The following is a 13,627-nucleotide window of genomic DNA, read 5'->3' as shown; positions in this document are numbered from 1 at the left end:
CTTTTCTTCTGTGTAACAAATGGCCTTTGTTAATTAGGTCTCAGTTTGTATGCTGGCCACATTTGGCAAAGTCCAGCCCTTACCTAAAATAGTAACAACCTGCTCCGCTGGCAATCAAGCAGCAAATCTATTTTTAGCTTTAATGTTTGAAACTCCAAATGTTAGATGCCATGGAACTGAACCTTAAATGGCATAAGCAAACAGGTCTGGTACCAAAGGACAGAATGTAAGTATTTGGGTTATTCCAAACACCTGTTTCTTTATTCCAAAAGAAGTAATGTTTCAGGTTTAGCAGGTTAATTTATATCTAAACTTGACACATGTGAAACCAAAAGAATCTTAGAACTGAAACAACAGGGGAAGGAGGAGTAGAACAATATAATCGGAGTTGTAGTCCCTCACATTACTCTAAATGTTCTATTTTCTTAGTGTTTCTGGTTGTTACTATTGATTTCTTTATATCTTACCTGTCTCTGAGTGTGCTGGGGCCTACATAAGGGTACAGGTTTTCTTTAAGCTTTCCTTTGATGAGATGGTCCAAGGTCTCATGTAGGAAAGGTTGATGCTGAGTATATACATTTTCTATTCCCTAAGACAGGGGAAAAGAGTTCTTATATCATTGTTAGGAAACTTGCAATATAATGGCTTTCCCGAAAAGGACAAGTACTTGATAGAGATCATGAGATAGATTCAAATAGGAATTTGAGGAAAATTTTTTATGGTTAAATAATTTAAAATTTATATTCATTAATTAGAAATCTCATAACAACATTGTATAATTTAAGGCTAGCTATAGAAAGGAATTTTAAAAATGGAATTGCTAAATCCTTTATCATTTATTCACTGACTCTCATCTTTTTTTGTGAAAATGTTATATGAAAGGTAGAAAAAATAAAGGGAAAGAATTAGGTAGAAAAGGAGACTAGACACACTCAGGAAAATGGAAAAATTTCAGGCAACATAAGAAAGGCTAGCAGATTAGAACTAATTTTTGATAATTTTAAGAAAATAGGTCAGTATTTTTAAGAGATCTAAAAACTATTTGCTTCATTTTTACTTTCCTTCAAAGAAAAACAGCCTAACAAATCTTCAATGATAAACAAATGGAGTAAAATAGCGATGACTAACAGAGCTGTCTCTTTACTCCTGGGTATTCCTAGAAATATCTCATTATTCTCTGCTCAGCTATTTGGTCCAGTGCTGACGCTGCTCCAATATAGAATGCATTTTAAAAAAGCTTTCAGGAGGCTGTCTGCTTTAATTTCACTAAATCAGCAGCAATCTGGGAGTTCCTTTGATCATAAGCATTCACTCTCAGCCTCGGGTTTCAACTGCTGTTCATGCAGGACAGCACGGAGATGCCATACCTTCAGTCCTTTGAGGAACTGTTTGGTAATAGCCACAGCATCTTTGGGGCTGAAGAGGTCACTTCCCCTGACCCGTTTGCCACCATATTCAACAACTGCAGACACAAGCTGTAAAAAAAACAGAGAGAGGGAAACAACTTCTTATTGCTTAGGGATCGGGAAACTCATTTCACAAGAAAATAACTTTATTAAGGAAATGAAGACATGAGAGAACAGAATTATACATTTCTGGGAATAAAACAGTGTGATATCACTTGCCAGAGAAAACCTATAATAATAAAGTTGGTTGCTTTTTGGTGGGATTACTGTATAAATTTGGTTACCTTTCGATATTTCTCAGAAACACCTTTATTCCTGAGGTCCATCATTAGTCCCGGCAGGCTATTGCTGCTGTGTCGCTCGTAATGTAAGGCATAGAGCATCACCAGGCGGGCAGCGTCAAACTCTGTCACTCTGGGGTTCTGCAGGAGCCTCTTCACATTCTGAAGACAGAGAGAGAGAACTGATATTTATCTCCCTTCACTTGAGCGACGTTGTGTAAGATCTCAGATGTGATCATTGTTGAGTGGCAGTGATACATCTGAGTTCATGACTGAGGTTACTACTGCTGTCAATGTACAGGGCGTAGGTTTAGCAACTCAACTGCAGAAAATTAGATGCCTTTGGCCTAAGATAAGAATTAAATAAGGAAATAACCCCCCCATGGTGATTGCTTTAGGACAAACATGAAGGAACTATGGATAGTTCTTTTCTTTCGTTTGATGAGATGGCCCAAGGTTTCACGTAGGAGAGGTTGCAATATCCTTGCTGAAACAAGGAACAACGTACACTATTTCTACCACTTCGATCACTATAGAACATGACAGAACTGACCAGCTGACTTGCGAAATTGTACTATGTTCTCTTAGTGACTGACCAGTGAAGGAGACAAATTGGTAGCATTTTACAAAGGAGAACTGGGCTTAATCTCCAAGAAGCATCAGCTGTAACAAAATGTCTCAGCATTGTTTACAGGGATGTGAATGCGTAAACAGGATGCAATCTTTAAATCAAATACTTATGATCTCAAGAGGGCAGGTACTGAGAGCAGAGAAAGCTAGACAAAATCATGTTTAGGTTTTGTCAATCCTCACACTAAGAGATAAATGTAGATTTATATTTATTATGTAGAACAAATTAATTCAAGCCAACAAATACTGCTTGAGCCCTTTTAAGTGTAAGACACTATGCTGGGCACTGGAGGGAATGGATACAGGGGTGAGTTAGACAGTTTCTGTACTCAGTGAGTTCCCAGATGATGGGATGCAGGGGATAAAAAAAGCATAGCTCCTTCTGCTACAAAGCATGGGTCTTTAGCTCAATGAGATTAGTAAATATGGAAATAGTGTCAGTTTAACTCAGAAGGCATATTGGTTTATATGTAATTTTTCCAGCATGTTAATATTTCAAAGAAACCAGGGACAAGCTTCCTCTTTAAAGATGAGGCTTTACCAATATGTTAAGGAAAAAAATAGCCTCTATGAGAAGTCCAAGTTTTTGAGACCTTATATTTTGAAGAATAAAACATGAGCCCCATGAATAAGGCCCCAAAGGGTGGGCCAACTATGTTTCTATGTGCGAATGCCAGTGGAGATTTAACAGTGCTAGTATTTTTATTAGGGTTATTATTATTTTTATTGGGCTCTGCTTACAAAGTTACATAAATTTCTTTTTTTTATATATAAACTTCAACTGATCTGCTGATAACCCAATTTTCCCATAACCCTTGCTTATTTTTAGTGCGTGACGTTGCAGAATGTGAGGTGTACAGAACACATATGTGGCATTACAGCAGAAACATATATATGCAAAAAACAAAACCAACCCCCCCCCCCCTGAAAATCAGTGCAATGGGGGAAGGGGACCCAAAGTGAAGTGTGTCTGGTTGCTGAAGAATCAGGAAAAACTTCATGAAGGAGGTAACATTTGCAAAATGCCCTAAAGAATGTTAGAATTAGTCTGAGAGACTGAAGGAGGAGACACTATTAATAGGAATATGGAAATCAGAGAAAGAAATGGGTAGGGTTGGGAGACTGGCAAGAGTCCGGAGGGCACCGGATTCTGAGGATATAACAACTAACGTCTATATGGCACTTTACAGCTTACGAGATGCTTTCACATACGTTACCTTCTCAGTACTTCACAGCAACCAGGTCTAACGTCTAAGAACCCTCCCAGAACCCCCCCCCCCCCCCCCCCCCCCGCCAACTCTCACGTAGAAAGTGCCCTGAGAAGGGTTCCTATTGCTGCTTCTCTGGGTGAACATTCCACTACCATGATTCTTAAGGGATCAAAAAGGAAGAAATTTCTCTTCTATAGATTTAAACCCTGCAGCGTAAGAAGTCCCTTACTTTTTTTGTTTTGTGTCCCTTACTTTTTCTTGTTTTGTGGTACCTTTTCCACAGGGCAGTCACTGAATACAACCTGTTTAGAACACTGGTTGTAATGTTCCACTAGTTTTTACTATAAAATGAAATTTCAGGGTATAAATTATTATCAAGTAAAATATGCAATTTCACATCTATTTCAATTAACTTGGCCTAAGTTAAAACACCTACCTAGGATCTCTATTGTCACTTTTCCTCCAGGCACAATGGTATATTTTCTGCCCTTGCAGTCACTCTTTTTACCTCAAATCTACTCAATTTCTCGCTGACCTGTCTCTGTACTTTTAAACAAATCTGAGATACTCAAGTAACCACAGACCCACAAAACCGGTATGGGGATAGTCAAAGACCATTTGCAGCAATTAGCTTCTACCCTTCCTCCTTTCTGATTGCGTTCCCTTGGATTTGACGGGGCTGTTTCCCACTAAAGAATGCATTTCTACTCCTTGAGATGCGATAGTGGTGTTTCCAGTCCCTGGCTGGACTCTTAGCTCTCCCTGAGGACCTGGCCCAGAGCTGATCTAAGATTACTTTGAGCAGACTACTTTGCTCACTTTTGAGCCCTCAGAACCCAACCCACGGCCCAGGTAATGTTCTTACTAGACTTATCTGTTTCATCATGGAGAGAAGCCTGTAGGGACAAGCTGAGTTCTTTCTTCTTTTTCAGCTATGCAAGTCCTTGAAGAAGTAACGCATTTTTTGTCTGCCTGGATCTCATGTTATTCTTTGACTTACTTTTGAATTACGTATTTCCCTCACGGCTACCTGACCCATTAACTTTACTCATAGTGGCATGCGTTAGAGTGAGATTCCAGGGCACTAATCAGAGAAGAGGAAAGAAAGAATCTGAGAGATTTCTAGTTACATAGAAGGAAGGTGCTTGCTACATGGTGGCATTTATACATTGGAAATATGACTGAATTTTATAATAAACTTGATTTCCCTTTTCTTATTAAAATTTCCATATGCCTTGAGACTATCAAGAGATATACTGTCATATTAACAGTGGACTGGACTAAACAAAACTATTGTCTGCTTAAGGAGATAAGATTCAAAAATCTTTCACCGAATTCTAACATTTGTGTAGGCCATGTCAGGGAATAGGAAAAGCGTAAACACTATCTTTGAAGGTCAAGTTTCAAAAAAGAGCTAACAGTCACTTAGAAGACAAAAAACAACTCTTTTCTGATATTTAGAAATTCTTCCATTATTTTAGGATAATTACTTGCATGATTTCTTCTATCAAAAGTATGATGCAAAAAAAATAATGACATACTATGTTTGAAACCACTGTACAAATTACAGATGAAGATTGTAATAAAGATTGCTCCATTTTTTACTTTACTTTAAGCTAAAGGACAGGGGCTCTGGAGCTCTACCTTTTTTCTACTATCATGTCAATGTAGTATAACAGTCAATGAATAACATTATTCATTGAACAGATTAGAACAGCAAGATGGAATTGGCAGAAGCCTTCCACATGCTGACACGATAAAAAACAATGAATCTAACCTAACAGTTTGAGAGAACAGTATTTGGGGACTATAAAGAGCTTCTCTAGGAAAAATGACAGAAAGTAGGCAGGGCCCAATTCCACTGACTGATAAATAGTCTAGTCAACACAAAATTTAGCTTTGCTCTAGATCTCCTGGGCAATGCTCTTTCTGAAACACTGGTTAAACATTGGTTTAGAAAGGATCATTTTTACTCTTAACTAATGATAGTTAAGTTGTCGGTTCTATGTGTTCCAAACAATTTCCTTATGCTTTTAATGAAAACAAAACAAAACAGAACAACAACAACAAAAACCCTTCTGAAATCAGGGACAGATCCAAGGTTATGACTGAACTAAAAATAGAACATACCCAGATGCCATAAAAAAAAATAGAATGTACCATCAAATAATAATACTGATAATGGTGATAGTTAATACTTGTTGAATGTTACCATACCAGGCAACATAAGAAGTGCTTTACATGTATTAGCTCATTGCACTTTCACAAATACCTTTGAAGTACTGTTATTTTCCCTCATTTTACAGACAAAAAGATTAAGACTTAAGTGGTTAAGAATCATTTTCAGCCCTGGCCAGTGTGGTTCATTGGTTGGAGCATTGTACCAAAACCAAATTGCAGGTTTGATTCCTGGTCAGGGCACATGCCTGGGCTGTGGGTTCTGTCCTGGTCTGGTCCAGGCGCTACCATCCTGGGGCTGGGATCATATGGGAAGCAACCAATAGATGCTTCTCTCGTATGGATGTGCATCGATGTTTCTCTCTCTCTAAAAACAATGAAAAAGTGCCCTCAGGTGAGGATAAAAAAAAAATCATTTTCAAATCCAAGCCATTAAAGTGGCCCAAGCTCTTAGTCACTACTCCATTAATAGTTTGATTTGAGATCTTTTACCCAAGGCCAGGAAAGAAGGACATAAAATAGACTAGGTTCCCCTTCCAAATAAAGAGTTGACAATACAGGCGTGGGGTGGGGAACTGTTTGCTTTCTGAAGATGTTTCTCTCCATGGTACAGGAAAAATCTTCCTTACTAATCAAATGAGTCTTTTCTGAGGCTATGGATATATTTCAGTGGTAGTATGTGGCAGTTTGGTTCTAGTAAAATTCTAAATCAAATTTTTGTTATCCTGTAGAATAACTGATTAGAAGCGGCAGCAATGTATAGGTTGATTTTTGGCAATATATGACCTTTTTTCCCCTCACCATGTTATAGTTATTATTCAATAAAGCAGACCCCATCTCTACTCAAAAATCCTCAGTTCTGTGCTTCGTGACATATTATCATCTAAGGTCAAGCCAAGGAGTGCTATAACCCATCCAGGGGTCGGGCGTTGGCATCTACTCATTCTCTAACTAAAGTTCCCTTTGTACGCTATTAAATCATGTTGCCGAAGAAATTCTCTGTGATGGGGGAGTACAAATCAACTGCTCACTGTAAAATCCTAATTCCATGGGCAAGAAAACCTTGAGAAGATAATTTAAAAATATAAAGTGGATCACAAATGGAATTCATATTTTAAAAGTAGTATTTTCTTTTAAAGTGATTCAAACATCCCCCCCTCCAAAAAAAAAAAAGATATCATGAAAGAATTACAGTAATTTTTTCTAGCTCTTTACCATATTGTAGAGTAATACAAATAAAGATATCAAAACTGGCCAGTGATTAAATTTGGTTCTATCGCTTTAAAGGGGGGAAAGAAATGATAAAGAAAGACAAGGAAATTTAAATGTAGTTATAAGGCAAAATTTTGCTTTTATTTAGTAAGAGAAGAAAACTTGTTTTATTGAGAAAAAAGGCTTTATACAAATATTTCTATTAGTTTGTTTCTATAAACTGTCTTTAGTAGTGTTGTAAAAGTAAGTTGGTCAAGTTAAATGGATTGTGATACATCTTTACAAAGGAATACTATTTAGTGATTTAAAAGACTGAGTCTTTAAGTTTTGATCTGAAACCATCTCTGAGGTACGTGGTTAAGTGATAAAGTAAATGCAGGAGTACGCGTGCAGTGTGGTATCATTTGGATTTAGGAAGAGAGAGAGAGATTCAGAAAGGCTTGCAGATACACAGAATAACTGTAAGGAAGCATGTGAAACCAGTAGCAGACTCAGCTTTTAGCATACGTCTCTTTCACCAGGAGCTTATCTATTTAAGAATCAGAATTTAAGACAACTAAAAATAATAAAGGCAGCCTGGTTTTCGTGAAGATTTCAGAGCACAGGGATAAAATTAACAGGGATGACAAAGACACTTTTCATAAATATAAAGCAAATAGCATCTTTATGGTTTTCAAGATCATGGTGTTTTCAGAGGAAATTTTGATAAACATTTACAAAAATTAAAAACCAACAATTGTAGACACCAGTAAAGACTTGGTATAACCAGAGCGACCACCAGTGGGTGTATTTCTTTCTTCTGGTTGTACCATATATTTAAAAATTTATGCTTAGAGGATGGGAACGAACATTTACAAAGCACCTATCATATATGAATAATTTTACATATTTCATTGAATCCTCAATCTAAAAGTCTGAAATCATTATCTCTGAGGCTTGGCAAAGTAAGTAATTTTCCCAAAGAGACTTTGGTATGTAGAGACAGGCTATTCACCTGGATAGCCTGGCTTCAAAGCCTTGTGGTTTTCATTTTACCTCGCTGGCTTTATTTTATAAGGTAAAATCGCAGCAGGGAAAGAAAGAAACTAAGTTTTAGAATATTGGGCCCTTATCAACAAGGAAATGTGCTTCTTATACTAAGTGGCTTAGAAATGACTATCTCCCAAAGAACTCTTATTTTGTATTGTCGGTGATACCACATGGTGTCATTTCTCAGGAACTTTGGAATTATCTCTCATTTGTTTTGTCTTACTATCCTTATATCCAATCTCTCACTAAATTGTTGTTTTCTCCCTTGAAATGCCTCTCATATGTTCCTTTATTGTACATCTTTTACTACTATTGCTATGAAAACTACTAGCCTCTCTGACTTCAGTTTTTTCATGGCCGAAGTATCCCAACTAGATTAAATTTCCAAAAATACTGCTTTCAACATAATTAACTTTCTACATTAGACCCTACACTGGACCTCTGCCTTTCTCAGCAAGTTCAAATACCTCTTCAAGCTTCTTCATAAACTGGTTCCTGCTTACCAAGTCAATGTTATCTTATTCTCTTCCACACCCATTCTCAACAGGTCAGACTGTTGCTATTTTCTGCATACTCCTGCGTCTTTGCTTTTGCTGCTATGCCTGACCGAAACCCTCCTCCAGACTCTGCTCTTTCTTTACGGTCTATCTTAATGGCATCTTCTATTAGAAACTGTTCCTAACAACCTCCAATCTTATAGCATCACAGTACCAGAACTGTGGTTTAATTAAATATTATGTTAAAACACTGTTTAACTGTTTCTTGTGCTTCAGTCTTGTCTCTTCAACTAGACAGTAAATTTCTTGAGGTCACAGTCTGATTATGTCACCTTTCTTCTAAAATTCTCTGTTGGCTCTCATCATTTTTTTTACCCTCACCCAAGGATACGCTTATTGATTTTAGAGATAGGGGAAGGGAGGGAGAAAGATGGGGAGAGAAACATCGATATGAGGGTGAAACATCGATCAGTTGCCTCCCATATGTGCCACCAACTGGGGACTGAACCTGCAATCTAGACCTGTGCCCTGACCAGGAAGTGAACCCATGACCTTTTGGTTTACAGGACGACGCTCCATCCAACAAGCCACACTGGCCAGGGCTGGCTCCCATCATTTTAAGATTAAAGCCCAACCTCCTTTCAAAGCCATAACCTGGCCCCCATCTTTCTTTTTGGCTTGTCTAAGACCACTTCTCATCTTATAGCCCGCTGTAGCCACACTGAATTATTCTCTGTTCCCTCATTTACTTATTTATTTTTTACACCTCCAAGTCTGCATTCTCTCTGCTGAGAATTTCCCCCCTTTTCTCTGGTGGGTGCACTCCCCCTACTTATTTACTTGTCTAGAACCACACCTAATGTCATCTTCTCTAAGAAGCTCTAAGAAGCCTCAACCTTAGGGAAAACTGTTGTCCTTTCTAAGTGTTTCCACATCCCTTCAGAAATACCTCTATAAACCTTGGTTTGGATTTCTTCCCCCCCAGTCACATGAGCTCTCTGAGAGAAAGCAGGGTGCCTTGTTGATCTCCGTGCGTCTAGATCCTCAGAGCACGGCGCGCATGTAGGGGGCATTCACGTGTTTGTGGAATGAAAAACTGATGTTCAGTAATAAAAAAACTTAGATATTGCATTTTAATATATATTATATCTTTTAAAATATTTATAACAACCCATGAGATAACTATCATTATACCTATTTTTCAAATGAGGAAACTAGTTCAGAGATTAAGCCAATGGCTCCAGGTCACAAAGCCAGTTAAGTGGCAAACCAAACACAAAATTCCCTATCTTCTGATTTTAGTCTAGTGTTCTTTCTAGTAGACCAGGTTGCTCTCCTAAATACTCCATTAATTGCCTTAACCCTTTGGGATTGCACATTCTGCTTCTGCGGCTCTTATCATGTATTTACCTTAATATTAAATTGTGTTCTTATCTCAGCTCCTTGTTAGACTGTAAGTTCCATATCGGTGAAGAAGGATTACTTGCCATTGTAGCTCTTGTTCTGCCTGGCACATTGCCTTACATACAGTAGGTGCGCATCAAATCGGACTGAATAGATACCTGGAGAGCACTAGAATGGTCATTTTGACAGGCCAGTTCTTGTTCGACCTCCGAAACTTCTAGCAGGTTCCGCTCACCGACCAATCGAGACAGCTCTCCAACCACTGTCACGTGCTTTGATACGGTCCCAGACATCTTTTTGAACTGTGGGTAATTCTCAACAAAGGCCTGCCATGGGAAAAACATCAGTTGGGGGACCTGTTATTTCTTGACCAAGGAGAGGCAAGTGTGAAGGGAAAAAAGTAGGGACTGTTCTGCTCAGAAAAAGGCACCCGCAGCGTTCAGCCCCATGGCATTTGTTATGCCTGGGAAGAGAGGAACTGATAGCTTGAGCCCTTTAATAGTCCATATGTGACTGAAGAATGTGAAAGGACCTTAGGGCTTTTTGTGAAGTTTTTATTATGCTTTTCCTAAAGAGAAATATTACAGAAAATACCTCAAATCAAACAAAATGAATTCAGGTAGAAATCCAAATAGACCAGAGATATGGCTTGCATATAAATAGTTAGTCATCCATGCACATGTTCAATTTACCTTCATGTCTGCTATTGATTCTAGTTTTTGCTGTTCTTTTGGTTTTTTCTTCTGAAAGTCTTCCATGAGATTCTTTATATTGCTACCAATCTCAGCAAAATTCAGGTACATATTCTGTGAAAAAGAAAGTTGGAAACACAGTTCTATCAACCAGTTGACTTTTAGACAATGTAACTGAAGTGAAAAAGAATTCTAAATACAGTTAGAATTAAAGGGCAAGAAAATTCCACTATAATTACCAAATCTGGACATCAGTCAGGATACTGGTGATGAAGACCATTACTATTCTCACAAAGGGCTACAGAAGGGAGGGAAGTGAGTAAATTGGATTCTAATTTTAAAAGTAGAAAACAAAGTATGTGATTTCTATGCAAAAAGTATTGTTAAAGCAGGTCAGAATCCAAGCCTTCTGCCTTTCCCTGAGATGCAGTTTATCCACATGGTACCTCTATCATCCTTCCACATGAATTCTCACAAGTCAGTATGGACCTTCTTACATAAAAAACAGCTAAACTCAACTAAAGAAAAATAAAACCACTTACATTAGCGTAGAATTCATCATTTTCAGCAGATAGGACGACCTCTCTTAAGTCTTTACTGATCCCTGGCACTCTGGAAAGATCAATCCGGTTGTTGTTTATGCCAAGCAGTTCATGGACCATGGCCTGGTATGTCCACTGAAAAAAGAATTATGACAAAAATTGTGGTAACTGACAAAACATGGAAATGGTAAATTTTCAGAAAACCAAAAACTAATAACATTCTTAGTAACTAGCATTCTTTACGCAGAGGTTCTCTATTTAGTTCAATTTTTATTAATACTTTGTGTTTATACTAAGCATTAAGATTGTCATTTTAATTGGTTAAACATCCAAAAGTCAAAATACGTTTATATTTCACACTTTTGGAAGGGCAGCAGGACCAATATTCCTGATAAAAAGAAAACAAATTAGATCTATCATTAGCTCCAGTTTTGGCCTGTGAATTAAGAGTATATTTTTGGCTTCACAGATAGGGCTATATTGGTACTGCAGTTACAAGCTGTACCATTTCCTGTACGCTTCTGTGGTTTTCTGCAGCATGAGAAGTGTGTTCTTGCAGATCTAAGTGGAGCTATATTTAACCTGGGAACACTAATATTATCAGAAGAAGCCTTGTGAGTTGATGAAAACACATACTCAGAAGCCTTATATTTTTACTTGATATGAATTGTGAAGAAGGACTGGTTTCCAGTCTTACTAATGTGAACTTATTTGGTAAAACTGGAAAGACAAACCCCAAATTTTGCCTTCTCACCATTTATGGAGAGTGGTTACTTTTAATCATAGGCCCATTGGACAAAACTAAGTATGTTCCAGCAAATTACTTAGAATCTGGTGCTAGAAATATTTGTATATGTATATTTCATCTTTAAAAATATATAGATTTATTAAGAAATCATTTGAGGTATAAAAGATGTTTTATTCCCTAAAATACTTTCCAAATGAATCCTGGAAATAGCAAGTTTCATTAGGGGATTTAAAAGAAGCACAACAAAGTGTTTTATGCTTCCACAGACAGTGTGCTGTGCGTGCTTCTGCCATCCGCACTTTCTCTATAATTAAATTATCTGTTTGCTTCTCTCCCCATTGGGTCATAAGCTCCTTGACAGCAGAGACTGTATCTTTTAACCTTTTATCTCCAGGACTTAACACAGTATCTGGCACATAAAAGGTCCTTCGTGAAATTTGAATGAATGGTTGCTTTTCTTTGGGAAACTGAAGAATACGCAATCGTTTCTCTTTCTAATTTTTTTAATGTTATCGAAATTTCTTTAGTGAGCAAATATTACTTCAAATTTTAGGAATATAAGCCTATTGTACCATAGAGAAGTTACATTCCACAGCCACAGATTTTCCCAGCATTAACATTATTATAAGCTGGGAAGGAACTGAAATACAGACTGTGCCTTTCCCTACCAATTTAAAGTCAATACTAATAAAGCAAGGCTCTGTGCCTGTACTTGCAGAAGAAGAAACACGGGAAGCCCTGGCTGGGTAGCTCAGTTGGTTAGAACATCACCCCAATACACCAAAGTTTCATGTTTGATCCCCAGTCAGGGCACATACAAGAATCATCCAATGAATGCATAAATAAGTGGAACAACAAATTGATGTTTTTTCTCTCTCTAAAAATCAGTAAAATAAAAATAAAAGAACAAACACTGGTAAGACACAGTCTGCTTGAAGGAATGTGTGACCTAGGCGGTGTGGAAACAAAGGTTTTCCATGGCAAGTGCAGCATGATACATAAGGAGGACACAAAGTTCCCCAGTACTTTCAGGGAAAAAGAACGTGCCTAATGAAAAGAAAAATGCCTCCGAGATATTCTAAGAGTGATTTGAAGGTAGAATTCTGATAGGTGGATTGGGAAGAGAAGGTGTTCCAAACATTCCACGGTTTGGACAGAGGTTACAACTTCCTGCCAAATGATGGCAGGAAACCATGAGCCATATCTGCACCGTTGTGAGCTGTAGGTTTTACACAAGGTTGGGCCCACACTGTGAAGGCTTCTGGATGCCAAGATCAGGAGTCTGTGCTTAACTCAGTAGGCAAATGGGAGCCAGTGAAGGTCTTTTTTTTTAATCCTCACCCAAGGATATGTTTATTAATTTTTTAGAGAGGAAGGGAAGGGAGGGGAGAAAGAGAGAGAGAAACATGGATTTCAGAGAGAAACACCAAATGATTGGCTGCCTCCCATATGCACCCCGACAGGGGACTGAACCTGAAACCTTTTGGTGTACAGGACAAACGCTCCAACCAACTGAGCCACCTGGCCAGGGCCAATGAAGATTTTTAAGCCAGGAGTAATCAGGATCAGAATTGTGCTTTGGAAGAATTACTGTAACAACATTGTGTTTGTGGAATATATTAGAGTGAGAAGGAATGAAAAGTGGGGATGAAGTAGATGACTATTTCAGTATTCCCACGTGTGATTAGGGTCTACACCAAGGTAACAGCAGAATGGAAAAGAACAGACACTGTTAAAGTAGAATCTATAGAACCTAGAAGTTGCCCTGATTAGGGGTGGGAATGGCGGTAGAAAGGG

General features: G+C 38.0%; 1 protein-coding gene and 1 pseudogene across 1 annotated transcript in view; one reads left to right on the top strand and one right to left on the bottom strand.

Annotated features, from left to right (window-relative positions):
* Positions 1-13,627, top strand: part of LOC112314054 (small ribosomal subunit protein eS8 pseudogene) — a 119,560-nt pseudogene that overhangs the window by 76,390 nt on the left and 29,543 nt on the right.
* Positions 1-13,627, bottom strand: part of VPS45 (vacuolar protein sorting 45 homolog) — a 54,365-nt gene that overhangs the window by 29,324 nt on the left and 11,414 nt on the right. The window contains exons 8-13 of the mRNA XM_024570386.4: positions 11,083-11,217; positions 10,541-10,654; positions 10,007-10,174; positions 1,691-1,849; positions 1,368-1,475; positions 468-589 (exon numbers count right to left, since the gene is read on the bottom strand). Of these exons, the coding sequence (XP_024426154.1) occupies positions 468-589; positions 1,368-1,475; positions 1,691-1,849; positions 10,007-10,174; positions 10,541-10,654; positions 11,083-11,217 (806 nt within the window). The remainder of the gene's footprint in view (positions 1-467; positions 590-1,367; positions 1,476-1,690; positions 1,850-10,006; positions 10,175-10,540; positions 10,655-11,082; positions 11,218-13,627) is intronic.

Source organism: Desmodus rotundus, chromosome 12 (assembly GCF_022682495.2).
Source record: "Desmodus rotundus isolate HL8 chromosome 12, HLdesRot8A.1, whole genome shotgun sequence".
NCBI classification, from domain to species: domain Eukaryota; kingdom Metazoa; phylum Chordata; class Mammalia; order Chiroptera; family Phyllostomidae; genus Desmodus; species Desmodus rotundus.
This window is presented reverse-complemented; position numbering and strand designations above follow the sequence as displayed.